The following is a 26,346-nucleotide window of genomic DNA, read 5'->3' on the forward strand; positions in this document are numbered from 1 at the left end:
AATGATCTTGGAACACAACGTTGCCTACATTGTTTTCTAACCGTTTACATTTCAACAAATCATGCTGTAGAGATATATTGTTTACTTTTGTTTTTGTTTTTTTGGATCAAAATTGTTTAATTTTGATGGATGGTCGAGACAAGGAGTAACTCAAATTGTGTGGTGGTAATATTTTATTTGTGAGGAGTATCATACGATAACGTCACATGATACTCTGAATGTACCCAATAATTGATCTATTGCTTCTCTAAAAAACTGGAAGTCATAGTTATCCCATTATAAGGCTCTTTCAAGAAAGCGGATTAAAAAAAAAGAATAAAAAAAAGAGGCTCTTTCTAGAACGCAGAACTTAGTACATTTGAATTCCTCCATTAAAAAACGAGACCAAATTAACCCCATTAATGAGAGCCAGAGAAGCTTTGAATTCATGGGTATTTTCGGAACAAATGACACATAAGTGGGTAGCCTTCAATTTTAGTTCATATATACAAGTGTATTGATTGTCTACGGTTCTATCAATCTAGCCGGTTTAAGTTTTTTTTCCCTACGAAGACATCCGATAATATTGGAACGAAGCTTCCTTTTCAAAAATATAAAAAGATACTAAAAATATCTAGCCGCCTTGATTCTTGAACCCCACACAAGCAGAGATCTTTCTTCTTATGGACATCTAGCCACCTTGATTCTTGATCCCCACGCAAACAGAGCGCTTTCTTCTCTTACTTAATGCACTTGTTCTTCGCCTTAACATTCTGAGGAGGAGGAGGAGTAGGAGTAGGAGAAATGGCCCGTAAAAAACCACATATTCTAGTCTTCCCATTCCCAGCACAAGGTCACATAAACCCTGTCCTCCAATTCTCAAAGCGCTTAGCCTCAAGGGGCCTCAGAATCACAATCATCACCATCACTTCCGTCGCCAAATCCATGCACCTCCAACCTTGCGATGCCTCCATCGAAATCGAGCCCATTTCTGACGGCTTTGACGAAGCCGATCTCACCTACGTCGTCCAAGCCCACCTCGGCCGCTTCGTCGACAACGTTTCGCAAAACCTTGTAAACCTCGCCGGGAAATTTGTTTCCGCCGGCGACCCCCCGATCGCCCTTGTTTACGACGCGATCATGCCGTTCTGCCTCGATGTGGCAAGGAAATTAGGGATCAAAGGGGCTGCATTTTTTACTCAGGCGTGCGCTGTTTCGGCACTGTACTATCATTATAATGAGGGGAACTTGAAGATTGGGGATCATTTGGGAACGACGTCGTTTTCTATGCCTGCGATGCCAGTGATGGAGATTGGGGATTTGCCGTCTCTTATACCAGATAGGGATTTGTATCCGGTTTTCTTGAGCCAACTGGTGAACCAATTCTCAAATTTTCAGAAAGCAGATTGGCTGCTGGTGAACACTTTTGATAAGCTTGAAGAAGAGGTACGTGTTTGTAGGTATTTTTTTTTTTTTTGGGGGGGATCAAGTTGTGTACTTTAAAAGATTAATGGGCTCGAATTGATAAACAAGTTACCCTTCTATTTTCAATCTTTGTTCTGAGAAAATTCGTATCAAGTTAGTATTTCAAATGCAGTCGGATTGATAAACTATTAAACTCGGAGGTGTGTGTTTGGGACTCGGTCCCCAATCTCCTTCCATCCAGTTTGGGTCCAATTTTGAGCCATAGTAGGCTGTACGCTGTAGCCCCACCTGGAACCCAAACCATAATTGGAACATGTAAATTATAGCCTTTGCTGAGAATATATTTCACTTCGCGAAATTTTTCTCGAGAACTACTTCTCTTTAACAATTTCTTGAAAAATGAATGGAGTCTAGTCTATATGTATGTATTCTCTTTTTGGTAGTTTTGGAAGCAACAATCACAAAGGGAAAAATGGATTTACTGATGCTAATTAGATTTTCACCAGCTTTCTCCCAGTAGGCTAAAACAGAATTTGGTTCTCCTAGGTACTGAATTGGATGGCAAGTCAGTGGCCTATGATCAAGACAGTAGGACCAACAATTCCTTCAGTATACTTAGACAAGCAGCTGGAGGATGACAAATATTATGGCCTCAATCTCTTCCACCCAAGTGCTGAAGCTTGCATGAAGTGGCTAGACACAAAGGAAAAATCCTCAGTCGTTTATGCTTCCTTTGGGAGCATAGCCACTGTGGGAGGGTCTCAAATGGAGGAACTTGCAATGGGTCTGAAGAACAGCAATGAAAACTTCTTGTGGGTAGTCCGGGCTTCAGAAGTGAGTAAGCTACCCAGTAACTTCGTCACCGAGACATCGGAGAAAGGTCTGTTCTTTTTATTGGTTATTTTGTTTAGGACAAATTTTCGTAGTCGTCTCTCTAGTTTTACGATTGTCTCAATTTCGTCCCTCTAGTTTTAATTGTCTCAATTTTGTCCCTGTAGTTTGTTTTACATTCCAAATTGCTAAAATCGTTAACACCGTTAATGAAACTAAAGGAAAAAATATGATTAAAAAATTAAGTGATTTAATTTTCAATCTTGATGAACCGGTGCGACGATCTTATTTTTCTGATCATTTTATGTTAAATGGTCATAATGGATTTTTGGCTCTAAGGCCTTTCAATGAGCACCCTAAGAGAGCCCTGAAACTAAATAAGGAGTCTTCGGGTGCTTGTTGTAAGGCCTTAGAGCCAAAAATTCATTACGACCACCTAGGATAAAATGATAAAAAAATAAGATTTCGCACTGGTTCAACCGGATTGAAAATTGGAGCACTTAATTTTTTAATCATATTTTTTCCGTTAGTTTCATTAACGGTGTTAACGATTTTACCAATTTAGAACGTAAAACAAACTACATGGATGAAATTGAGACAATTGAAACTAGAGGGATGAAATTGAGACAACTGTAAAATTAGAGGGACGACTACAAAAATTTGCCCTTTTGTTTATGGAAATGCAAACTTGATTTTCGTTTGAGAAAATGATATCCCAGGACGTGTTTTGATAATCAATACCCGCCAAGGACATGCTGAGAATATTTATTAATGCTGAAAATGTCCTTGGCAGGTATCACGTCCTTGACTGTCATTTTCCCTTTTCGTTTTTCTTGTTGCGAAATTCTGTTTAAATGTAAGCCTGGTCTGGCTAGAGGCTTAGAGCTTCTCCAACCAACCCTTCATTCTTTCATAATCGTTGTCCAAATCTTTAACTCCTACCATTCTTCATTTGATACTCTCGTAGTTAGACCAAAAAACCATTCTTCACTTCCTTTCTTGAAAATGAAGAATCGATTTTGATTCGTTATACATGAAGAACCCTCCAAATTATGAAGACACAATGAGAAATTGTATTATTTTTTAACATTGTGATCGAATGGTGATATCATATTTAGACCAAATTCTTGCTCCTCTTCTCTTCGCTTTTGCTACTAGATCTATTAACGTGCTTTTTAACCCATGCACTTCAAATTCAACCGCTTTTTGTTTTATTGATTTTCTAATTCCAAGTTTACAATGTTCTGCAACGATTTACAAATGTATCCCAAACAGGTCTGGTCGTGAATTGGTGTCCGCAGCTTCAGGTTCTGTCCCACCAAGCAGTGGGATGTTTCTTGACTCACTGCGGGTGGAACTCCACCTTGGAAGCCATGAGCTTGGGAGTGCCGATGGTGGCGATGCCACAGTGGACGGATCAAACAACAAATGCAAAGTACATTGTGGATGTTTGGGATGCAGGGGTTAGGGTTAAGGTCAATGACAAGGGAATTATCACCAGAGAAGAGGTAGTGTTGAGGATTGAAGAAGTAATGGAGGGAGAGAGAAGGGATGAGCTAAGAAGGAATGCAGGTAGGTGGAAAGAATTGGCTAAAGAGGCAATGGATAAAGGTGGAAGCTCTGATAAGAATATTGAGGAATTTGTTTCAGAACTTGTGTGCACATAGTGGTTTATAATGGCAATTACTAAGATATTGAAAGGTCATTATTCCCTATGTTTGGGCTTCAGCTGTATCCCTATAAAATCCCACCAAATTAATAATAGTGATTTGATTAATCATACCACACTTCCATGGAACTTGTACCCTATCCGTGACTATATGTCCAAGTTAGCGGAGCGGCAATCCTGTAGCGTCTCTTGTAGTGAGCAATTTGAGCAGTTCATTTCGACAATCAATAATTTAAATATGTTTGTTATCTTTTATCGGTAAAAAATAATTTTGATCGATAAAAGTTAATGATTCTGAACTATCGATTGAGGGATATCAATTTCTGTACTAAAATAGTATTTGTTACTTTAACTTTTGAAAGAATTAAATTCTTTGTCTACAGTTATTTATTTCTGGGATGTTTGAGTTATCGATTGATACCGTTTTTTCACGTCTAATTGAAGGAGAATTACTATCATGACAAGCACATCTACAATTGGGCCTCTGTAACAAGTCTATCACCAAACCCACCCTCAACCACTCCTTTACGTAGTCGTTTTTTTCTCGTTAAAAATACCATATTGTTGTTTGATTTTACTGTGATATTGTATGAGTGTTATGCAAAATATAATAAAGATGCCTAACCTTTTATTGAAGCTGTGGAATGCCATTTTAATCGTTCAATTTAAGTTAATTGCTTCAGTGTTTACTGTTTAATTCTTTCTCCTGTCATCTCTTACGAACTAGTTCAAGTTAGCGGAGCGGGGACCCTGTAGTGAGCAACTCTGTAGCGCCTCATGTAGTGCGCAACTTGAGCCATTCATCTCGACAATCAATAGATCAGATATGTTTGATATCTTTGACTGGTAAAAGTTAACAAATCTGAGCCATCAATTGAAAAAACGGACGGTCAGGATGATCACTACACTCTTGTAGTGACTTGCTCACTACAGGGTCCCTGGGTCCCCAAGTTAGACATTGGATATTTTGCATATTAGGTTGAATATAATGCTCATATCTAATCAAACAAACGTGCCGGAAAAATATTCAATTGGTTGGTACATATGTTGAGAAGAGCACTAAGTAATTGGGTTCAATCTAAAAAATAAATAGTGTGTATGTACTATATAACGATGTAACAATCACAGGCCTTAGGTATCGTATGGCGATCTCCTAGGATTACAATTATTAATTCCAATTTTCATCTGAAATCGTACTTTTGGGGAGTTTAATTACGTCTTTCTCCTATTAAAAATGTTTTTTTATTACTTTATAATAATTTGACAATAGAAGTATGGAGGGATTTGAAAAATTCAAGTACAATATATTAAACCAAACTTCAAAATTAAATTCATCTAAATCAATAATACCTACCACTAAAAAATTAGGCCCCTAATTACGAAACTCTTTATTTTACTATACTTTTTTCCATTACTCCTTCCTCTGGCCCACCTTATGTTAATTTGTAAACTTCTGGACGTACTAAAATAGTACGTAGTATTTGGTACTTTAACTTTTGAAAGAAAATTAAAATCTTTGTTAATTAAAGTTGGATTTTAAAAATTGAAAGGTTGGGTAGTGACCAAGAAAAAACTTGGGCCGCCACTAACGACCATTGTAGAATTACTCCTCTGCAAGCGGTGATGATTTTGATGCGATGCGATCTATGGCAGTATTTATTTCTGGAATGTCCGGGTTATCGATTGATACCGTTTTTCACGTTTGATTAAAGGAGAATTACAATCCTGACAAACACGTCTGCTATGAAGCCTTTGTAACAAGTCCATTACCAAACCCACCCTCAACAAACCTTGTACGTAGCCGTTTTTCCTCGTTAACAATATCATATGGTAGTTTGATTTTACTGTGATATTTTATGATTGTTCTACAAATATAGAGGGCAAACATTTTTTTTGAAGCTGTGCAATGCCATTTTAATCGCTGAATTTAAGATAATTGCTTCAGTGTTCACTATTTAAATATATGAAATGTTGAACATTGAATTCTGTAAAAGGCCAAAGGAACACAAAGGAAATTGATTTCTATACTCCATTTTTTACCACATAATTGTGGAACAACCAAAAATACTCCTAAAATAAAGGACTCAAACTTTATGAGTCAAAGTATTTAGTTTTGACTTGAATTTAAAAAATTGAACCACAAAGACAAGAGGGGGTTTACTTTTTAGGGTTGGGGAGGGAGACAACCAAAAAAGTTGGGCCGCCACTGATGACCACTTAGAATTAGAAGTGGTTTGGCATTTTAATTAAGTTAATTTTTTTTATTTAAAAAAAATCGTATTTATTAGTTTTTGTTGATTTTTTCAGAATTATCGCTTATTTATGACGAGACGAATCTAAAAAAGTAAAATATTCATATTAAAACTTCGTTTTTATTCAAAAAAATTAAATTTTGATCGTAATTTTTTTATTTTTTAAATTCCTCCAATCATGAAAATGTAACAATCTTCGAAAAATTGATACAAAAATAATAAATATGAATTTTTTTTTATAAGAACAAAAAAGCTTTCTTATTTAATTAAAATGCCAAGAGACCCTTGCTCCACTTAAAAGGTGAAAGTTTTGATACGATGTCACCTTTTTCCTCTCGCTGTGGAATATCCGAGTTATCGATTGATATTGTTTTCCACGTTCAATCGGGGGAGAATTACAATCCTGACAAACGTGTCTGCCATGGCGACTCTGTAACAACTCCACCGCAAAACCCTCACCTTCCAACCATTTTTATGTACGGCTACATGAAACGAAACAAAAAATACCTGTAATCCCAAAAGGGTCACAGTGCAGTCTCGTTTGTCGGGGTTGTGATTCTCCCTCGGTCGCGTGGAAATGATACCAGCAGCTGATTCGATCGGAGTCGGAGAACGGAACGGAACGGAAGCTGGTCGGCGAACTTGGTTAGGTTTGGTTTTGGTATATATTTTCAATTTATAAATCCTAATTTGTGTGTGTGTGTGTGTGTGTGTGTGTGTGTGTGTGTGTGTGTGTGTTGGTCTTTCATTGTTGGATTATGGTATATGCAATTCAGAAACAGTTAGTTTTGTTTTACTCTGATATTGTATGACTCTACTGCATACAAAGGGGCCGAATGCCCCGAACCATTTTTTGAAGCTGTGTAATATCTCAATTTTGGTTGATTGCTTTAGGCTCAGTTTGGAACCCCGGGAAAGGAAAGGAAAAGAAAAGAAAATTTAAAAAATTTCCCTTTAATTGTTTGGTTGGAAGAGAAAGAGCGAAGAAACTAAGAATTTCAAGTGCAGTGAATAGTAAATTTTCCTGCCCATTTTCCACCCATTTTCCTTCTCTTTTAGTTTCGAGTACGGAAATTTCGGATGGTGAACAAGTATTATTGGATTTTCGACGCTTTCTTGTACTATGTTCCAAGGGAAGTAGAGGTGAATTATGCACCTAACTATGCTGGTTGGTGTTCTGTTCCCACTTGCTTGTGGAAGGATTTTGTTGTTTGGTTAGCTGAAGTGAGGAAATTGACTTACAATATCTAACATTGATTTTCAGGAGGATACATCCGAGCTAGTCCTAACTCCTATATGAGATTATATTGTTGACTATATTTATCTAATCTTACGATGGCCATAATCGCCTATGAAGATGGATCATTCGAACAATAACAGTACCCATGTATTCCCATCTGATGGGGGTATGAGGGGTGAGGACTGGTGCCTGACCTACTTTTGTTTTGGCATTATATGCACAAAGGGTTGCTCTCATAATAAAAACATGGAATGTAACAAGGAACTCGAGGGATATTATATCATGGAACCATGTCCCCAAATCAACCAAAAAGCATTGGTAGGCAGACCTAGTGATCAGTTTCAATTTATGTGCTCGTTACCTTGCTTTCTTCATTCAATATTCAGAGCATTAGTAATGCACACAAAAAAAAGGGCGTACCTAGTGAACAAAGACGGAAATCATGGTGATGTAATAAGACTCTTCATCTACGTTCAGATTGAGATGATTAGTCCAATTACTTGTGTCTCAATTTGTTCTTCGAACTAGCCGTCTAGTCTAGTGATAAGGCCTTCCACTGCTGTTTGTACACAGAAAGGGTCAATTGCTATATTTTAGGGGAACTAATGAGATTAAAATTGAAAACCTTTTCTTTGGATGCTCAGTTTCTGTAAAGGAGGATTGAAGGGTCTGATTTGCTTGAACCCTGGCTTTATTTAATGAAATATTGAACCTTACGTGGTTTCTTTCTGTTACAGTTTTATTTTAGTATGTTTGGGATTTCTTTAGGCCTGATTGTTTTGATGTTAGTATAACTCACAGCAGCTAAGTATGCAGTTAAAGTGCTACTCTATCCACCTCTAGTCAAAGGGAGGGATGTAGTGTATGATATATCTCTACAATATGCATAAGTTCTCTACCTGTAAGGCTGTAATGTATTTTTCTCACATTTTCTGTCCTACAACACATGCAAGATCCTGTAAGTAATGTGTCTAGACAGTGAGAAGTTGGCTTACGATCCTCAGTGATGGTTGGGAGCCTTGCATTGTGAACCGATGCATTGTTGTGGCAAATGAACCCACAATTGAGGTATTCTGTCCTGTTCTGCTCACATGCAAGTTGGAGTCGTTGTGAATTGATACATGAAGGGTCTGAAGAGGCCATTATAGCGGGAGCAATGATACCCTGGTGAGTCCTCTAATGGACCTTGGTATCTCTTGTACAACGTTTCTTGCCCTCCCATTCATATTGTATTGAATGCTTTGTTAGGTTCGCAGCTTCTTTCTTTCTTTATTTATTTTTTTGCCAATATTGTATACATTAGCGGGAGTTAGTGGGAGAAGTTAGTGAGTTAGTCCACAGGGGGTTCAGAGGCTATCATAGCCCTGAACCCACAAACCACCCACAATGGCCAGGAGTTATCAACTAGGCTACAGGCCCATTGGTAGATTTGCAGCTTCAACCAGCTAAAAAAGGTGCATAGAAGCAGTTGACAAGAAGAGTTGTTGATATAGCATGAGGTTTTTCTGGCTGAAAGCTGTGAGGTACCTCAATTGCTTCTTTTTTCTGGTAGTACACAAGGACTTCATATAACATCCTTGTGTTGGCCGCAAGGCTGGCCAGACTCTCCATGAGTCTTTATGCTTTCTTTTTGCAACTAATGTCATAGAAATTTGTACTCCAATTCTTACTGCAAGTTCTTTAAGTATCAATCACGTGTCTCTTCAATTCTTGTGACTCAACTTTAGTTGTTTTATTTAGATACTCGCACAATGGCTATGAAATGAAATAAAATAAAATGGACCAAACTTTAAGTATGTTTAGAGTTATTTCTTGCCGAAGACTGCTAGAAAACATAAGTTCAGCCTGTAAAACTTATCTCACGTTGGTGGTGGACTTCTCTAATTAAAATAACGAATTGGAGTCCTTATAACTCTGTAGCCATTTGCCAATGTAGAGCTTCCTGGAATATGCCATGTTGGAGGCATTTTTCAAAATCTGTAGAACCTATGTTATGTACTTGTTTATGGGAGGCCTTTCTATTCTTTTGTGCTTGAATGGAGACCTTTTTACAGTGGGCCTTCCAAAATATAGTCTTATTGTGCACATTTTACAGAATTTGGTGCATTTTTCAATTTGGGGCGAAAATGCTTTTAGTCGTTTGAATTTTGAGCCGCCCTTAAATCACGATAACTAGTGCTTTCAGCTTCTTTGAGTTATTTTTCTGTCATTTGTTGAAAGTGTACTTCTGACAAATAGATTAGTACATTAATAAGTCTTGACATTAGAGAACTTAAAAACTCCCTTAGGCATATGGATAATGTTTAGCTTGTTAATTTAATTGTGAGTTACAAGCTGCAAGCAAAGCTTGAAACAAATACTTTAGTAAAACTTAATTCCAAGTGAGCATGGGAAAGCTAATAAGTGTTTGTCCTTCATGAGGTTGCATATTCCAATCCTTGCTGAACATTTCAAACCTTGGGGTCGCTAAAGGTTTGCTTAGTTGTTGACTTCAAGGCCTAGTTTCCCAAAAAAAAGTTTAGGACCCCGAAATTAGTCGAGGTACGCGTATGCTGGTTTGGAGTTCCGGTTATTGAAAAAATACTGTCGTAAAACTTAAACATGAAGTCATGAACACCACTATAGCTATAATGTGCCAAAAAACATGGGCCTTGTTGAGTTGAATTATGAGCTGTTGGACCAAAATACACTTTATGGTCAAATGACTTTCAGTTGGCTGTTTCTCTTTGCCAGCAAAGGATCAAGCAACGGTTAGTGGTTCTTTAATAAATCTGCGACCCCAAGAGAGAGGGAGAGGGGTCCTATCTCCTACCTCTCTTAAAGAAGAACCAGTTGGGGGGAATTTTCGCTCGCCACTACTTTTGTCCAATTTGGACAGTTTTAGCCCTCTATTGTTGGTTTGTCTTTTTCTTATGCTGGGTGAAATGGTCATTTTCCTTGTGCCACTTAGTGGGCTACGTGGCCTAAGGGGGTGGATTGCTTAATTTGGGTGGGGCGGTTTATAGCACAAGAGAAAAGAGAGGGATTTCAGATTTGCTTACAGTCTCTGGTTCACGTAGGTTTGGTAAGTGCTGGTTCTCGGATCTTCACCGCCGTTGCTTCTCAGATCTGGTCGGTTTTTGGGTGTTGTTCTTTTGATTTTGGGTTTGCTTTGGTGTTGCTATAGCTTGGGCTTGTGTTCTTCCGATTCTGAAGTTGCTTCGTTTCTTCCTTTTTCTGATTTTCTGGTTTCTGTGTTTGATTTGTGTGTGCGAGTTATCGATTTTTATGTGATCGCAATACCTCTCTCTCGCCTCGCTCTATCCACTACCTCTCTGCCCCTCCGACCCACCACCGCTACACCGCACCGCCTCTCTTCTCTACTAGCGGCACCATCACCAAGTCTTTCTCTCTCTTTGAGTGAAAGAGAGAGAAAGACGGTGATCCCATCTGTTACTCTCCCTCAGACCCTTTCTCTCTCTGGACCCTAAATCGATCTCCATCCATACCTCAAAACCCTAAATCGACTTCCACTGTAACTACTAATGTTCAAAACCCTAGCCTATTGATGACGGAAACTCTGAATCAACCCTAAATCCCTTCGAAAACCTTAGAAATTACATACCCAGTGATTTTCAGCCCCCAAAACTCTTCGAAATCACATACCCAGTGATTTTAGGTAATTGAGCAATTTCGCATCTTTTTTGATGTTCATGAAATAGAGTGGGTTGAATCATAGTTTTCTACATATCTCATGTCACTAGCTGTGTTTGTTGAATGATAGATTAATAATTCTTAGGTTCTTTCCCTTACTCTATTTTGTTGTTTGTATAAACTTCGAGTATCGAGACCTCAATTATTTGTATTTTTTGTAACATATGGAAGATACTAAGCAGCATTATGTATGTTTGATTGATGCATGGATTCTGTTATTCCTGCTAACTTCAATTCCTGGCATCATTACTTAGACATACTGGCAACATACATCTTGTGCTTCTTTTTCCCTTCTTTTGTTTGACAAAAGTGTACTCAAGTGCATGATTCTTTATTGAATTTTATGATCCAGAAGTCTGTGAATTTCCATGGTATACAGTGTTGCTCTTGCTTGCAATTTTATTTTTTTCATCTGAATGTTGCAGACGGTACCAGTCAATCCTTAACCTTTCTTGAACAATTTGATTGGAAAGAGGGTCATTGTGAAACTCAAGTGGGGAATGGAATACAAAGGGTTGAGTTTTTCAATGGTTGTTTGTTTCTGTACATTTAAGTGAATGTATTTTCCTTTTCCTATATGTTTTCCTACTCTGGAGGTATTAAGTCGTGAATGCATGCATGTGTGGGTATTCTTGAAAGCATGTGAATCGTTTGTTTCATATAATGGGATGATTTACAGTTCCTCTGCTACCATGTTGACATGTTGTATGGCTTATGTGTTGTAAGATTGTATCATGCTATAATATCGTTACTGTTGAAGCATATTTAATTAGTTTAGTGGAAGTTAAAACTACTTATTCTTTTTTTGTTCTCATGATTCATGTCATGACAATGCCTTGGCTAAGAATTGTATTTAGCTAATTCTTCCTTAGCATTTATTCCGTTCGCTTGAATCTTCCCATGTCTAGCCCTTGATCGATGAAAGTGAGATGGATGAGGTTTAGATAGCCATAGATCGGTAATATCCACCTTACTTGGACAAGTTTGTGTATTACGATTTCATATTTGTTGATTGAATCTATTTGTGCATGTGTGGTGTTGTTCTAAGAATAGATGGATGTAGGTGTGCGTTTAGACAAACTGATGGTTTATATTCAAAAGCAATGAAATTTTTGCTGTTATTTTACATTGGCTTTGGATGTTCTGGTTCTTCTCAATTCGATTTGAAGTGCTTTGAGGCATCATATTATCTCCCTCTGAGATAGGGGCAAGACTTTGACGCTACTTTAATTGCTTAGGTCTCTCAGATTCTGAAATACTGTTATTCTAGATGTTTGGCGGTTGTTCTTCAAGGTGGAAATATAGGTCTCGTAGGAGGAAGTGTGCATATTTTTGATGAGGTATTATAGTTGCCCAGAATAATAAATAACACGTTTTCTTACCATGACGGTTGTGGTTACAAACTTGCCCATGGTTTGGGAAATCAATGTTTCTAAACTGAATTTTGTGCATCCATTTAACCAATTTTGCAGTGATATGTAAAGAGGAAAAGAGATGCTTAGTCTTTTGCCTACATCTTTGTGTCACACGCATGGAACTGTAAAGTATTCTTTTGCTTGACTTTTGATGCTCCTATTGGTATAGCAGTAGTGTTTTTATTAGTTTTGCGTTACTTATATTGTTTTTGTAGGACTGTTTAATCGTGTTCCGTGGTTGGAGTTCAACATCGAATAGTGATATAATATCATTTGCTTGGGGAAAATGAAACAGATCCTTAAGCTGGGTTTCCCCTGCATGTTTTGTATTACCTTTTAATTTCTTTACAGAGAGGATCTATTTAGTCATGATTCTGCTTTTTCCTATGCATCTTAGTTTTTCTTTTTCTTTTTTTGGTTTTGTTAGATGTAGTTTTTCATGCTTATTATGCATATGGAGATTGGAGACTGCATGTTTTTTACTTTTGTACCTGTTTCCATCAGATCAGATAACCAATGTCAAACTACATTTTTTGGGGAATTTTGATCTATTCAATTATCGATTGGATTATGCAGTACATTATCCACTTAGAACATCTGTACACTTGCATGGTTAGGGACATAAGTCAAGATGATGGATGTAGAAGGAGAGTTGGTGGAACAGGATTCACAGACTGATTTAGGACTGAACATTGGTAGGGATCGTCATGCAGATTTGGTTTTGTTCCTAATTATATCTACTCCCTGGTCCTTTCAATCCTATTCTTAGAACAGGCTTGCTTATGAATTAGGGACATTTAGAGAGAATTCTATTGTTTGTTTTCTACTCAAGAAAAAAACAAATCCATGTGTGGGTGTGGACTGTTGGAATTTGTCTCTGCTGAACAAATCTTATGAACAACTTTTTGGGGCTATTTTTTATCTTTCTATTCTAGCTTTTACACTCTTATTTCTAAATCATACATCTTGTTCAAGAGCTGCGTTGTCTTCTCTAGGCCTTCCATGCGTTATAGCATCTTCATTAATGTCATTTCTTTCCTTACTGGTATAGTCACTATTGGGTATTTTTGCTACAGAACATTGTGGATTTCAGAAAGTGCATAAACCTGTAATCGAAGTCATGCACTTAATCAAACTTATGCAACTTACAATTCCCAAAAATATTCAACACCGCTCAATTCAACGGGCATGACGGACGTGCCTTGCACATCGCGATATACCTAGTTTCTAATGAAGAAAAGGTCTTGGAGAAAGCAATGGTCGGATCGTGTTCATCCGATAATGATGCTACAGCCCTAGGAATTAGCCTAATCATCTTTCTTTTTTGGGCAAATTTTCGTAATCGTCCCTCTAGTTTTACGGTTATCTCAATTTCGTCTCTCTAGTTTCAATTGTCTCAATTTCGTCCCTGTAGTTTGTTTTACGTTCCAAATTGGTAAAATCGTTAACACCGTTAATGAAACTAACGGAAAAAATATGATTAAAAAATTAAGTGCTTTAATTTTCAATCCGGTTGAACCGGTGCGAATATCTTATTTTTCTGATATTTTTATCTTAAATGGTCATAATGGATTTTTGATTCTAAGGCAGTTCAATGAGCATCCTAAGAGAGCCCTGGAACTAAATAACGAGTCTTTGGGTGCTCGTTGAAAAGCCTTAGAGGCAAAAATTCATTACGATCATTTAGGATAAAATGATCAAAAAAAAAAGATTTTCGCACCAGTTCAACCGGATTGAAAATTGGATAACTTAATTTTTTAATCATATTTTTTCCGTTAGTTTCATCAACGGTGTTAACGATTTTATCAATTTGGAACGTAAAACAAACTACATGGACGAAATTGAGACAATTGAAACTAGAGGGACGAAATTGAGACAACCGTAAAACTAGAGGGATGACTACGAAAATTTACCCTTCTTTTTTTGGAAAGTGACGGCCTAAGATGTGTTTTGATAATTAATACCCGTTAATTTTAATAATTAATTAGTGGATATTAATTATCAAAACATGTCTTGGGCTGTCATTTTCTCCTCCTTTTTTTTCATCTCTGATGATGAAACCAAGGGGAAGACTTCCAAGAAATTTTTTTTTTGGTAGTGAAGAGTTCCTAAAAACCGGACTAATCTATCCAACTCCTTCCATCGCCTCACGCAAATGCGTGAGGTGGACAAATCGCTGTCAAGGGGAATTAACCTGGGACCTTGAGGTGGTAAGCCCCGCCGAGGCAAGTCTAGCCTCTTGGGGTTGATGGAGGAGTTGGATTAATGTCATCGAATATAACATTTCTACTTGAAAAATAACACAAAGCAAAATGTTCCTCAAATTTGTTTTTTTCTAAAATAATTCATGCAAAATTTACCCAAAAAAAAAAAAAAAATTTAAGGAACAAAACTGAGGGTCAACTTTCTATATTCACATGCATTGTGAAAGAGCTAAATATGGGTTAAAAGGGCTCATCTGATTTTGATTGCAAATGACACAAATATTGAATGGAGCATGCTTTGTTACATATTCTACTTCAGCTACATACAATCAGGGACGGAGCCAGAAATATCACGCTGGGACGACCGTGCATGCGAGAAAAAAAAATATAAATACACATGCATAATCACGTAAATACATTAAAACTCAAAATAACATAAATACATAAATCGGTTTAACTAATAGGATCGATCTTGATGTATGTGTCTTGCTTTTCATTATTGTTCAACTTCTTTTTTTTCATTCATCACAACTGAACGAATTCGGTACATGGGCTTTCATGTTACTTTATTTTACCAGTCAAAAAACAAAGATTAGGAGAAATCTAGAACAATCGGGGAAAGACATACCTACAACTTAAATTTTATCAAAATTACTTATAATTGTGTTTCCAAAATCTCTTCTCCTCTGTCTCTATTTTCTCGAAATTGCCTTTGAAGTCTTAACAATTAGGGATGTTTGTGCCAAGAGAGGGGGGGATTTGGTGTGCCATTGAGATTTTAGGGCAAAAAGAAATAAAATTGTAAAATACTAAAACCATCTAACGAAATGTGGAATTTATTACTTAAATATTCACAATATTAACCTTATAGTTTTATTTTTTCTTATATTTTAGCCCTTAGCCTTTAGTAATTAATGTTGGTATCCTCGTAGTTCAAAGGTTACAATTATAATTTTTTTTTTCAAAATTTTACACAAGGGCGAGCCTATATACTTTCATAGGAATTTTTTTTTTTTTTTACATATAATAGTAATGTTTCTTTTTCTTCTTGCAGGGGCGACCGCCCCTCCCTAGCTTCATCCCTGAGTACAACCCTTTTGGATTGTGAGAAACATGTGGTAAGAAGGAGGAGCTCAACCAATCAAAGAATAAGAGTGTCATTTTTGTACTTTTCTCTCTCTATTTCTCACTGAATCACTTCATCTAAATGAGTGATTTGGTAAGAAACTCTAATCATTTCTTTAGGTTTCTTACCAAATCACTATATCCGAATGGGTTGTTACTTCTTACTACCCTACTGCTCTTTTGTGGTACAAACTTTTTATTGTTCATTGTAGTTGGGCTACAAATGGGCATCCGAGTAGAAATTGGATACCCATTTGATAAGGGAGCCTTTGATCAGTTGCAAAATACTTTAGAACGTTGAAATCATACTTTGGGGGAGTTTAATTACGTCTTTCTCCTATTAAAAATGTTTTTTACTTTATAATAATTTGACAATAGAAGTATGGAGGGATTTGAAAATTTCAAGTACAATATATTAAACCAAACTTCAAAATTAAATTCATCTAAATCAATAATACCTACCACTAAAAAATTAGGCCCCTAATTGTGAAACTCTTTATTTTACTGTACTTTTTTCCATTACTCCTTCCTCTGGCCCACCTTATGTTAATTTGTAAACTTCTGGACGTAAGTAGAATTTGGTACTTTAACTTTTGGAAGAATTAAAATCTTTGTTAATTAAATTTGGATTTTAAAAATTGAAAGGTTGAGTAGTGACCAAGAAAAAACTTGGGCCGCCACTAACGACCATTGTAGAATTACTCCTCTGCAAACGGTGATGATTTTGATGCGATGTGATCTACTGTAGTATTTATTTCTGGGATGTCCGAATTATTGAATGATACTGTTTTTCACGTCTGATCGAAGGAGAATTACAATCGTGACAAACACGTTTGTCATGGCGCCTCTGTAACAACAACTCCATCACCAAACCCAGCCTCAACAACCCTTTCTATTGCTTTATTGTTTACTCTTATGAACTACTAGTTCAATGATGATAGTCTACGAATACCATTTCATTTGATTTGATTTCTGCCATTTTCATCTGACACCTTCTTGTGGGTTCTGTATTAGGGAAGTAGTAGAGCTTACTAATAATGCAGCTTACTATCCTAGATGGTGTTCTCGTCCCACTTACTTGTGGCAGGAGTAAGTTAGTACCTAGTAGTATTTGTTTATGTGAGATTTTGGTTTCCTACTTGAGCTAGCTTGAGGCACCTCGACTGATCTCTGAGGATCAATTCCACCTTCCAGTGGTGGAGGGTCAATTAAAGTCGGTGGCCTAATCACTAGCTGTATGTTTTCGGGCCTTTTCCGTTTAGTTTTCAAATTTTCACGCTAATGATTAATTATGCTTTTTTGGTTTTGCCATTATTCAATTATTTTTTGCATTTGTTAGTTTTACGTCAAATTTTTGGGAAATACGGTGAGTAAGGTCGAGAGGAATCGGAAAAGTAAAAAATTATGACTTTTACACAAGTATTTTCGGAAATATCCAAGAAAAAATTCAAATACTAACTTTTTGGGCTTTTCTTTGGATATTTTCCAAATTACTTATGTAAAAGTCATAATTTTTTACTTTTTCGATTCCTCTCATCAATACTCACCCATATCACATAAAAGTTTAGCGTAAAACTAACAAACACCCAAAAAAATTTGAACAAGTTTGAACAAAAAAATTATTCTGCATAAGTTAATCATTAGCATAAACACCTTTGCTCGCTGGATGATACCTACCATCAACATCACAATATCCAGGATGGACATTGTGATGTTGATAATAATGTAGTTGTTCAATCATAATCTTACGCTCTTGGGATTTACTTATGTATCGTTTTCTAGACCCTATTCAGAAGTGTTTTCATTAACTAACAAGTTGTAAACTACTTCTTCCGTCATTTTTTAAGTGTTCTGTTTCGTAACTCCAACTTATTAAAAATATATCATCATTACACATTTCACATCAACTTTTACCTCCACTTTTCATGTTTACTATTTATGGAGACATCATCATTACACTTTTACTTACTAACTTTTCAAAATGGAATCCATTTTTAGGGACAAATTAGAAAATACACTAACTTTTACCCATTAACTTTACAAAATGGACACTTATTAAGGGACAGTCCAAAATAGAATACTGGACTCTAAAAAAGGGGATGGAGGTAGTATAATTTTTTGATTTTGTCCTTATTCAAATTTTTTCCACATTTGTTAGTTTTACGCCAAGCTTTTATGTATTATTGGTTTGTTTCGATGAGAGGAGTCGGAAAATTAAAAAATTATAACTTTTACATATATATTTTCAAAAATATCCAAGAAAAAGTAAAGAAAAAAACTGAAACCCTAAAGAGAGGAAAATATTTAATTTCAGGAGAAGACATACTGAGCTAGTTCTCCATGACACGGGGAGGAAATAACAAGCTGCTGTGCCGCCTACCTGCCACAAGGGTCTCATCCCGAGTTCAAAGACACTATTTGAACTGTTTATTTTGTAAATCTCGAGGTGTTTATTAGCCTTAAAAAAAAAACAAGTCAATCAGACATTTGCAACTTAGTAAACGAATCACGTTTTTTTTCTCAGTAAATGAACGGCAACTATTATTTGAAGAATACACAGCAGAATATTTGGTTTTCTCTGAGCTAACAATCTCCGATCGACTTGATTTTCTGGATGGCTATTCTATGTGTCGGGCTCTGTAAAATGAATAGTCCGGATCATGTTTTTGAGCTTGGATGAGACCCTTAAAATCAGCAAAATCAATTGGGCCAGGGACCTTGTCCAAAATGGGACCCCTAATTATGAAACTCTTGTTTTACTCCCTTCGTCCTAAATTTTTGGTCCTCTTTTATTTTTTGGAAGTTTCAAAAGATTGACTATATTTTCTAATTTATAATATTTTTTTATAGCGAATATGGATAGATCTCAATAAATTTTTTTATACAAAATTTTTAAAATTATCAAAAAGATTATAAATTATAAAATATAATCAATTAAAAAATGTTACGAAAAAAAAAAAAAACACAAGATTTTGGGACCACTTTTTAAGGCGGGTTGACCACTGACAATCAAAAAAGCTAGGCCGCCATTGATGACCACTGCTCCTTCCGTTATACTTACTCCGTCCTTAAATAAGTGTCCAGCGCGCAAAATTATGTCTTCAAAAAGATGCATTTATTTCGTTCAAATTTTTTTTTTCACAAATCAATAAATAGCAATGAGTTTTATTAGATTGTGAAAAAAAATTAAATTTTTTAATAAAAAATATGCATATTTTGTAAAGTCTAATTTTACGCACCGGACACTTAGGGACGGAGGGAGTAGTTCCTTATGAAAAGATGTGTAAGTTATAAATGAAAAACTAAAATACTTTTGTTTATAAGTTTTTGAAACAAAAATTAAAAAAATAATGTACAAAAATACTTTGTTTTTTATTTAAAAATTATACATCAACATTTCATAAAAACTATCAAAACGAGACGGAAGGAGTACTGCAAAGAATTACTACTTAGGTCCCGTTTCGGAACGTAAAATAAGTACTTATTTTTTAAGAATGTAATTTTAAGTTCAAAAATAATGTGTTTACGTAAATAATTTTCCTACCAATATGGATCTTATTTAATAGATCTCATCAAGATCTTTAATACGGTGAAAAAAAATTAAAAAATTATTTTTTATTTAGATTATTTTTGAGTTTGAAAATATGAAATAAGTTGCTTATTTTTTTAAAAAATTTCTGAAACGGGACCTTAGAAGATTGAAAATTTTGATGCGATGTCATCCATTTCCTCTGGCCGTGGAATATCCTCGATTGATATTGTTTTCCACGTTCGATCGGAGGAGAATTACAATCCCGACAAACACGTCTGCTGCGGCGTCTCTGTAAACAACTCCACCGCAAAACCCTCACCGTACAGCCATTTTTGTGTACGGCCGGCTACATGGAACGAAACAAACAAAAAAAAAGAACCCGTAATCCCAAAAGGGTCACAGTGCAGTCTCGTTTGTCGGGGTTGTGATTCTCCCTCGGTCGCGTGGAAATGATACCAGCAGCTGATTTGATCGGAGTCGAAGAACGGAACGGAAACCGGTCGGCGAACTCGGTTAGGGTTTGGTTTTGGTATATATTTTCAATCTATCAATCCTAATTTTCTGAAAAGTGTGTGTGTGTGTGTCTTCATTGTTGGATTATGGTATGTGCTTTCCAGAAACAGTTGTGAGCAGAACATGAACTGGAGAGTGTTTTCTCGTTAGTTTTATTTTACTCATTTTGTATGACTCCACTGCATACAAATGGGGGCGAACCATTTTTTGAAGCTGTGTAATGCCATTTGTTAATCAATCAGGTACCTCAATTTTGGTTGATTGCTTCAGTTTCGAGTACGGAAATTCCGAATGGTGAACAAGTATTATCAGAATTTTGATGCTTTCATCAGACACTTTCTTGTACTATGTTCTAAGGGAAGTAGAGGTAAATTATGCAGCTAACCATGCTGGTTGGTGTTCTGTTCTCACTTGTTTGTGGAAGGATTTTTTTGTTTGGTTAGCTGAAGGGAGGAAATTGACGTACAAGATCTAACATTGACTTTCAGGAGGATAAATCCTGACTATATTTATCTAATCTTAGGATGAGATTATATTGTTGACTATATTTATCTAATCTTCGGATGGCCATGGATTGCCTATGAAGATGGATCATTTGATCAATAACAGTACCCATGTATTCCCAACCGATGGGGGTATGAGGGGTGATGACCAGTTACTGTCCTGCTTTTGTTTTGGCATTATATGCACAAAAGGGGTTGCTCTCGTAAAGTTTTACCATTTGAAAACTTGGCATGTAACAAGGAACTCAAGAGACATTGTACCATGGAACCATGTCCCCAGATAAACCGGAAAGGATTAGAGAGGGTAGGCAGACCTAGAGATCTGTTTCAATTTATGTGCTCGTTACCTTGCTTCCTTCATTCAATATTCAGGGCATTAGTAATGCACAAAAAAATGGCGTACCTAGTGAACCAAGATGGTAATCATGATGATGTAATAAGACTCTTCATCTACATTCAGATTGAGATGATTAGTCCAATTCCTTGTGTCTCAATTTGTTCTTCGAAATAGCCATCTAGCCTAGTGATAAGGCCTTCCACTGCTGGTTGTTCACAGAAAGGGTCAATTGCTATCTTTTAGGGAAACTAATGAGATTAAAATGGAAAACCTTTTTATTTTTATTTTTTGTGAACAGGGGAGTTGGATGCTCAGTTTCTGTAGAGGAGGATAAAAGGGTCTGGTTTGCTTGAACCCTGGTTTCTTTTAATGAAATACTGAACCTTACGTGGTTTCTTTCTATTACAGATTTATTTTAGTATGTTTTGGATTTCTTTAGGCCAGATTGTTATGATGTTAGTATAACTCACAGCAGCTAAGTATGCTGTTAAAGTGCTACTCTATCCACCTCTAGTCAGAGGGAGGGAGGGAGGTAGTGTATGATGTATCTGTACAATATGCGTAAGTTCTCTACCTGTAAGGCTGTAATGTCTTTTTCTTGCATTTTCTGTCCTACAACACATGCAAGATCCTGTAAGTAATGTGTCTAGACAGGGAGAAGTTGGCATACAATCCTCAGTGATGGTTGGGAGCCTTGCATTGTGAACCAATGCATTGTTCTGGCAAATGAACCCACAAATGAGGCATTCTGTCCTGTTCTGCTCCCATGCAAGTTGGAGTCGCTGTGAATTGATACATGAAGGGTCTAAAGAGGCCATTATAGCAGGAGCAATGATACCCTGGTGAGTCCTCTAATGGACCTTGATATCTCTTGTACAAAGTTTCTTGCCCTCCCTTTCATATTTTGTTGAATGCTTTGCTATGTTCAGGTTCAACCAGCTAAAAGGTGCATAGAAGCAGTTGATGAGAAGAGTTGGTGATATAGCATGAGGTTCTTCTGGCTGAAAGCTGTGAGGTATCTCAATTGCTTCTTTGTGCAACTAATACGATAGAGATTAGTAATTCTTACTGCAAGTTCTTTAAGTATCAATCATGTGTCTCTCCAATTCTTGTGACTCAACTTTTGTTGTTTATTTAGATCCTCGCACAATGGCTATGAAATGAAATAAAATAAAATGGACCAAACTTGGAAGTATATTCAAAGTTATTTCTTGCCGAAGACTGCTAAAAAACTTTAGCTCAGCCTGTAAAACTTACCTCACGTTGGTGGTGGACTTCTCTAAATAAAATGACATGTTGGAGTCCTTGTAACTCTGTAGCCATTTGCCAATGTAGAGCTTCCTGGAAACTAGAGTATGTTCTTTTGATGAACTTATGCCACGTTGGAGGCATTTTTCAAAATCTGTAGTACCTATGTTATGTTTATGGGTGGCCTTTTTATTCCTTTGTGCTTGAATGGAGACCTTTTTAAAGTGGGCCTTCCAAAATATATAGTCTTATGATGTACATTTTACAGGATTTGGTGCATTTTTCAATTTGGGGTGAAGATGCTTTAGTCTTTTGAATTTTGAGCCGCCCTTAAATCACGATAGTCTTTTGAAAGTGCTTTCAGCTTGTTTGAGTTATTTTTGTCATTTGTTGCTAGTGTACTTCTGACAAATAATTTAGTACATTAAATCTTTGACATTAGAGAACGTAAAAACACCCTTACGCAGATGGATAATGTTTAGCTTGTTAAGTTAATTGTGAGCTAGCTTGAAACAAATACTTAAGTAAAACTTAACTCCAAGTGAGCATGGGAAGGCTAAGTGTTTGTTCTCCATGAGGTCGCATATTTGAATCCTACAGAAGCCGAACATTTTAAACCTTGGGGCCATTGAAAGGTTTGCTTAGTCGTTAACTTCAAAGCCTAGTTACCCAAAAAAAAAAAAAAATTTCAGGATCCCGGAATTAGTCAAGGTGAGCGCGTAAGCTATCCCAGAGTTCCGGTTATTAAAAAAAAATACTTTCGTAAAATTTCTTAACATGAAGTCATGAACACCACTATGGCTATAATGTGCCAAAAAACATGGGTCTTGTCGAGTTGAATTATGAGCTGTTGGACCAAAACATACTTTATGGTCAAATGACTTTCAGTTGGCTATTTCTCTTTGCCAGCAAAGGATCAGTAACGGTTAGTGGTTCTTTAATAAATCAGGGACCCGAGAATGAGGTAGAGGGGTCCCATCTTTCTAATAAAGAAAAGGTCTTGGAGAAAGCAATGGTCGGATCGTGTTCACCCAATAATGATGCTACAGCCCTAGGAATTAGCTTAATCATCTTTTTATTATTTCAACTCTGATGATGAAACTAAGGGGAAGACTTCGAAGAATTTTTGTTTTGGTAGCGAAGAGTTCCTAAAAACTGGACTAATCTCTCCGGGCTGTCGAGGGGAATCAACCTGGGACCTTGAGGTGGTAAGCCCCGCTGAGGCAAGTCCACTACCAATGCGACAAGCCCCTTGGGGTTGAAGGAGGAGTTGGATTAATGTCATCGAATATAACATTTTTACTTGAAAAATAACACAAAGCAAAATGCTCCTCAAATTTGTTTTTTTCTTAAATAATTCATGCAAAATTTACCAAAAAAAAAATTTAAGGGACAACACTGAGGTCCAGTTTCTATATTCACATGCATTGTGAAGGAGCTAAATATGGATTAAAAAGGCTCATGTGATTTTGATAGCAAATGACACAAATATTGAATGGAGCATGCTTTGTTACAGATTCTACGTCAGCTAAGTACAACCCTTTTGGATTGTGAGAAACATGTGGTAAGAAAGAGGAGCTCAACCAATCAAAGAATAAGAGTGTCATTTTTGTACTTCTCTCTCTCCCTATTTCTCACTGAATCACTTCATCTAAATGAGTAATGAGTGATTTGGCGAGAAACTCTAATAATTTCTGTAGGTTTCTTACCAAATCACTGTATCCGAATGGGTTGTTACTTGTTACTACCCTACTGCTCTTTTGTGGTACAAACATTTTATTGTTCATTGTAGTTGGGCTACAAATGGGCATCCGAGTAGAAATCAGATACCCATTTGATAAGGGAGCCTTTGATCAGTTGCAAAATACTTTAGAACATCTTTAATCAGGTTTTCCTTCTCTTCTGTATGATCTGACAAGCTTCTCTTCAGCTATGCAACAACACAGTATCAAAGACACCCTAACCCACCTAAGGATCTGTCATCTGTGTCACTATACTTTTGTTTGCAGAATAAGACTAGGGACCGCACATAAAAACACTACAGAACCACGACCCTTTCAAAATGGGCCCACTGATGTATATATTTCTGTCTACCTGTTCTCACTTCTTTGCTGCTTCAGTTGCCGGTGGCTTCGGCGCTTCCGGTGGAGGTGCGGGTGGAACATCGGTGTCAATGCAGCTGCGGCACAGCCGGGCTATGATCCCTGCAACGACACCAACTATGACGATCACTGCTAACACCACCACGAGTGTCTCGATTGACCGGTTCGTTGAGGAGTGGCTTTGCTGCTCCACCACCACCACCACCGGCACCGCTGGAGGTGACTCCACTAGTGGTGGTAGCTGGTTGTCCAACTTTTCCAGTAAAGTCCTTCTAGACATGACCATAACCAGGGAGAAAAACTTGCGTTTGTATCTCTTGTTTGTACCAGTAGATGATGGTATGACAGAAGCAAAACAGAGAGAGAGAGAGAGAGAGAGAGAGAGAGAGAGAGATGGAGGGTAAATAGGAAATGGGACTAAGAAGCAGAAGAGCTAGGAGAGAGAGAGAGAGAGAGAGAGAGAGAGTGTGGAGGAAAAGATGGAGGGTAAATCGGAAATGGGACTAAGAAGAAGCAGAAGAGCTAGGGGAGAGAGAGAGAGAGAGGGGTTTTTTGAAGAAAAAACCTAAGCCATAGCTCAAGTGATAACATGAGTTGAAAACTTTGACATCTTGATTTCGAAACTTGACTACTACTTGAGGTTGGGTCACAAGAGAGAAATCTCTTGTGAATCCCTTAGTCCTGGCATGAATGACTTGCTTTTGATCGAATCGGATAGAGAAATAGTCAAGGTGCAAGTAAGCTGGTCCGGACATGACTGTCGAAAAAAAAAAAAAAAGTTGCTGAAGGAAAGAAAAAGGATTCCAATACTGAGGCATTGGGCCTGTTACTTTTGACATTGGATCTTCTTTGTGTTGTTATTGTTTCTGCTCAATCTTTCATTTTCTTACTTTTTATCTACTTTGGATTTTCATATGCTGTAAATCTTTTTAGGTGCAAAACAGAGTATATAAGGCCAAAAAGTCCTGGAATCCTCAATAATTTCTTGGACGAAGTTGGTGGCCGGTGGGTTTTTAAATTGCTCCGTGACTCCCAAAAGGAAATCTTTTGAAATCTCACTTCCCAATTTGTCGTTGGTGACAGATACGAGTATCACATGTATTTAGTCAAATAATCATACGTGTGACCTCCCAAAAACCAAAGTGAGTTTTATTTCGGAATCAGTTTTCTTCAATCACGAGGGTTAGCCTGGTTGGTTCGCGGGTTTCACACAATTGATGACGGTTTGATTCTTGGAATCAGGCCACAAGAAAATACTACTTTCTTGGATACGCATTTTCTTCAGTAATGGGGGTTAGTCTGGTTGGTTCGTGGGTTCTATAAAATTTATCAGGGTTCGATTCTTAGAAACATGCTGCAAGATAATACTTTCTTGGATACGTGTTTGACGTTGAGCTACTTATAAGCTGGTCCGGACACCTTTGACCGTCGAACCCAAATCAAAGTATAGTACTGTCCGGTCCCGTGGCATATAGTATTTTTCATGCTATACGCCGTAGAGATTCGGTCATGGGAAAGTCTAGCGAAAACCTTTTTCCGAGGAATTGGTCTAACGGTCATCATTCGAGATTTTCGTAGCATCACATTTGCGTGGGGGAAAAAACAGGAAAGTATGATTTTAAGCATAAGTTGGAGTATTTATTTTTTCAAGGAAATTATACAGTAATTAACAAATATAGTACTCCTAACAGTATTGTTGGGTCCACTAGAGGTTTTGAACTTTCCCTGTTTGCCAGTTGGCTATTTTGTCAAGATGTAACAAATTCTGATAAGAGTTAAAACACCTGAATCCTGATCGACTGAATTTCACCGAGAGGTTTCTTTCGTGGAAAGACACTTGATGGAAGTCCTGAAAGGTCTGGCTAGGGCACCATGTGTGCGACAGTGCAATGGAGAGAGAGAGAGAGAGAGAGAGAGAGAGAGAGAGAGAGAGGGGAGGAGGAGGAGGAGGAAGAGGAGGAGCTTAATTACATTTGGCTTTGTTCAAGCATATGAGAGCAATAAGAGCATCCCTATTGTAATAAGCAAATGTGTGTGGATAAGCAAATTTAACAATGTTCAAAAAAATACTGCACATTATAATAAGCAAAGTTACAAGTTTTTTAGCAAATAATCAAATTTCACTTATTCCATAACTAAATTTAACAACTTTTACCAATAACCAAACTCAAAACTCAATAATTCAAAAACACCTCACGTTGGAATCGTCTTATCGAGACAAATAATTTGATATGGTCGGGTGCGTGATTGGAACTTGTTTGCGATTGGGCAATGTGCA

At 37.0% G+C, this 26,346-nt stretch overlaps 2 protein-coding genes and 2 long non-coding RNA genes across 7 annotated transcripts; 3 read left to right on the plus strand and 1 right to left on the minus strand.

The window, feature by feature from the left end:
- Window positions 1–601: 601 nt before the first annotated feature.
- Window positions 602–4,014, plus strand: LOC131322711 (mogroside IE synthase-like). The gene is made up of 3 exons (XM_058354132.1): window positions 602–1,425; window positions 1,951–2,284; window positions 3,511–4,014. Exons 1-3 carry the CDS (start codon window positions 784–786, stop codon window positions 3,900–3,902), a joined length of 1,368 nt encoding a protein of 455 aa, XP_058210115.1. The 5' UTR covers window positions 602–783; the 3' UTR covers window positions 3,903–4,014.
- A 3,008-nt stretch (window positions 4,015–7,022) lies between these two features.
- Window positions 7,023–12,873, plus strand: LOC131322719 (uncharacterized). Of its 3 annotated transcripts, none has more exons than XR_009198932.1 (3): window positions 7,023–8,563; window positions 11,515–12,429; window positions 12,562–12,873. It is a non-coding gene; the product is annotated as an uncharacterized LOC131322719 (long non-coding RNA). The 3 variants fall into 3 exon arrangements; XR_009198933.1 differs by lacking the exon at window positions 12,562–12,873 and adding an exon at window positions 10,456–10,507 and having other exon boundaries at window positions 11,515–11,606; XR_009198931.1 differs by having other exon boundaries at window positions 11,515–12,873.
- Window positions 12,874–19,579: 6,706 nt separating this feature from the next.
- LOC131322717 (uncharacterized) lies at window positions 19,580–25,242 on the plus strand. Of its 2 annotated transcripts, none has more exons than XR_009198926.1 (4): window positions 19,580–19,894; window positions 20,121–21,560; window positions 21,648–21,733; window positions 25,002–25,242. It is a non-coding gene; the product is annotated as an uncharacterized LOC131322717 (long non-coding RNA). The 2 variants fall into 2 exon arrangements; XR_009198927.1 differs by lacking the exon at window positions 25,002–25,242 and adding an exon at window positions 23,483–23,549.
- On the minus strand, window positions 23,835–24,914 carry LOC131322715 (uncharacterized). Its single transcript, XM_058354137.1, has one exon. The coding sequence runs from the start codon at window positions 24,352–24,354 to the stop codon at window positions 24,067–24,069; it is 288 nt and encodes a 95-aa protein (XP_058210120.1). The 5' UTR covers window positions 24,355–24,914; the 3' UTR covers window positions 23,835–24,066.
- Window positions 25,243–26,346: the final 1,104 nt, after the last annotated feature.

Source organism: Rhododendron vialii, chromosome 4a (assembly GCF_030253575.1).
Source record: "Rhododendron vialii isolate Sample 1 chromosome 4a, ASM3025357v1".
Taxonomy (NCBI): domain Eukaryota; kingdom Viridiplantae; phylum Streptophyta; class Magnoliopsida; order Ericales; family Ericaceae; genus Rhododendron; species Rhododendron vialii.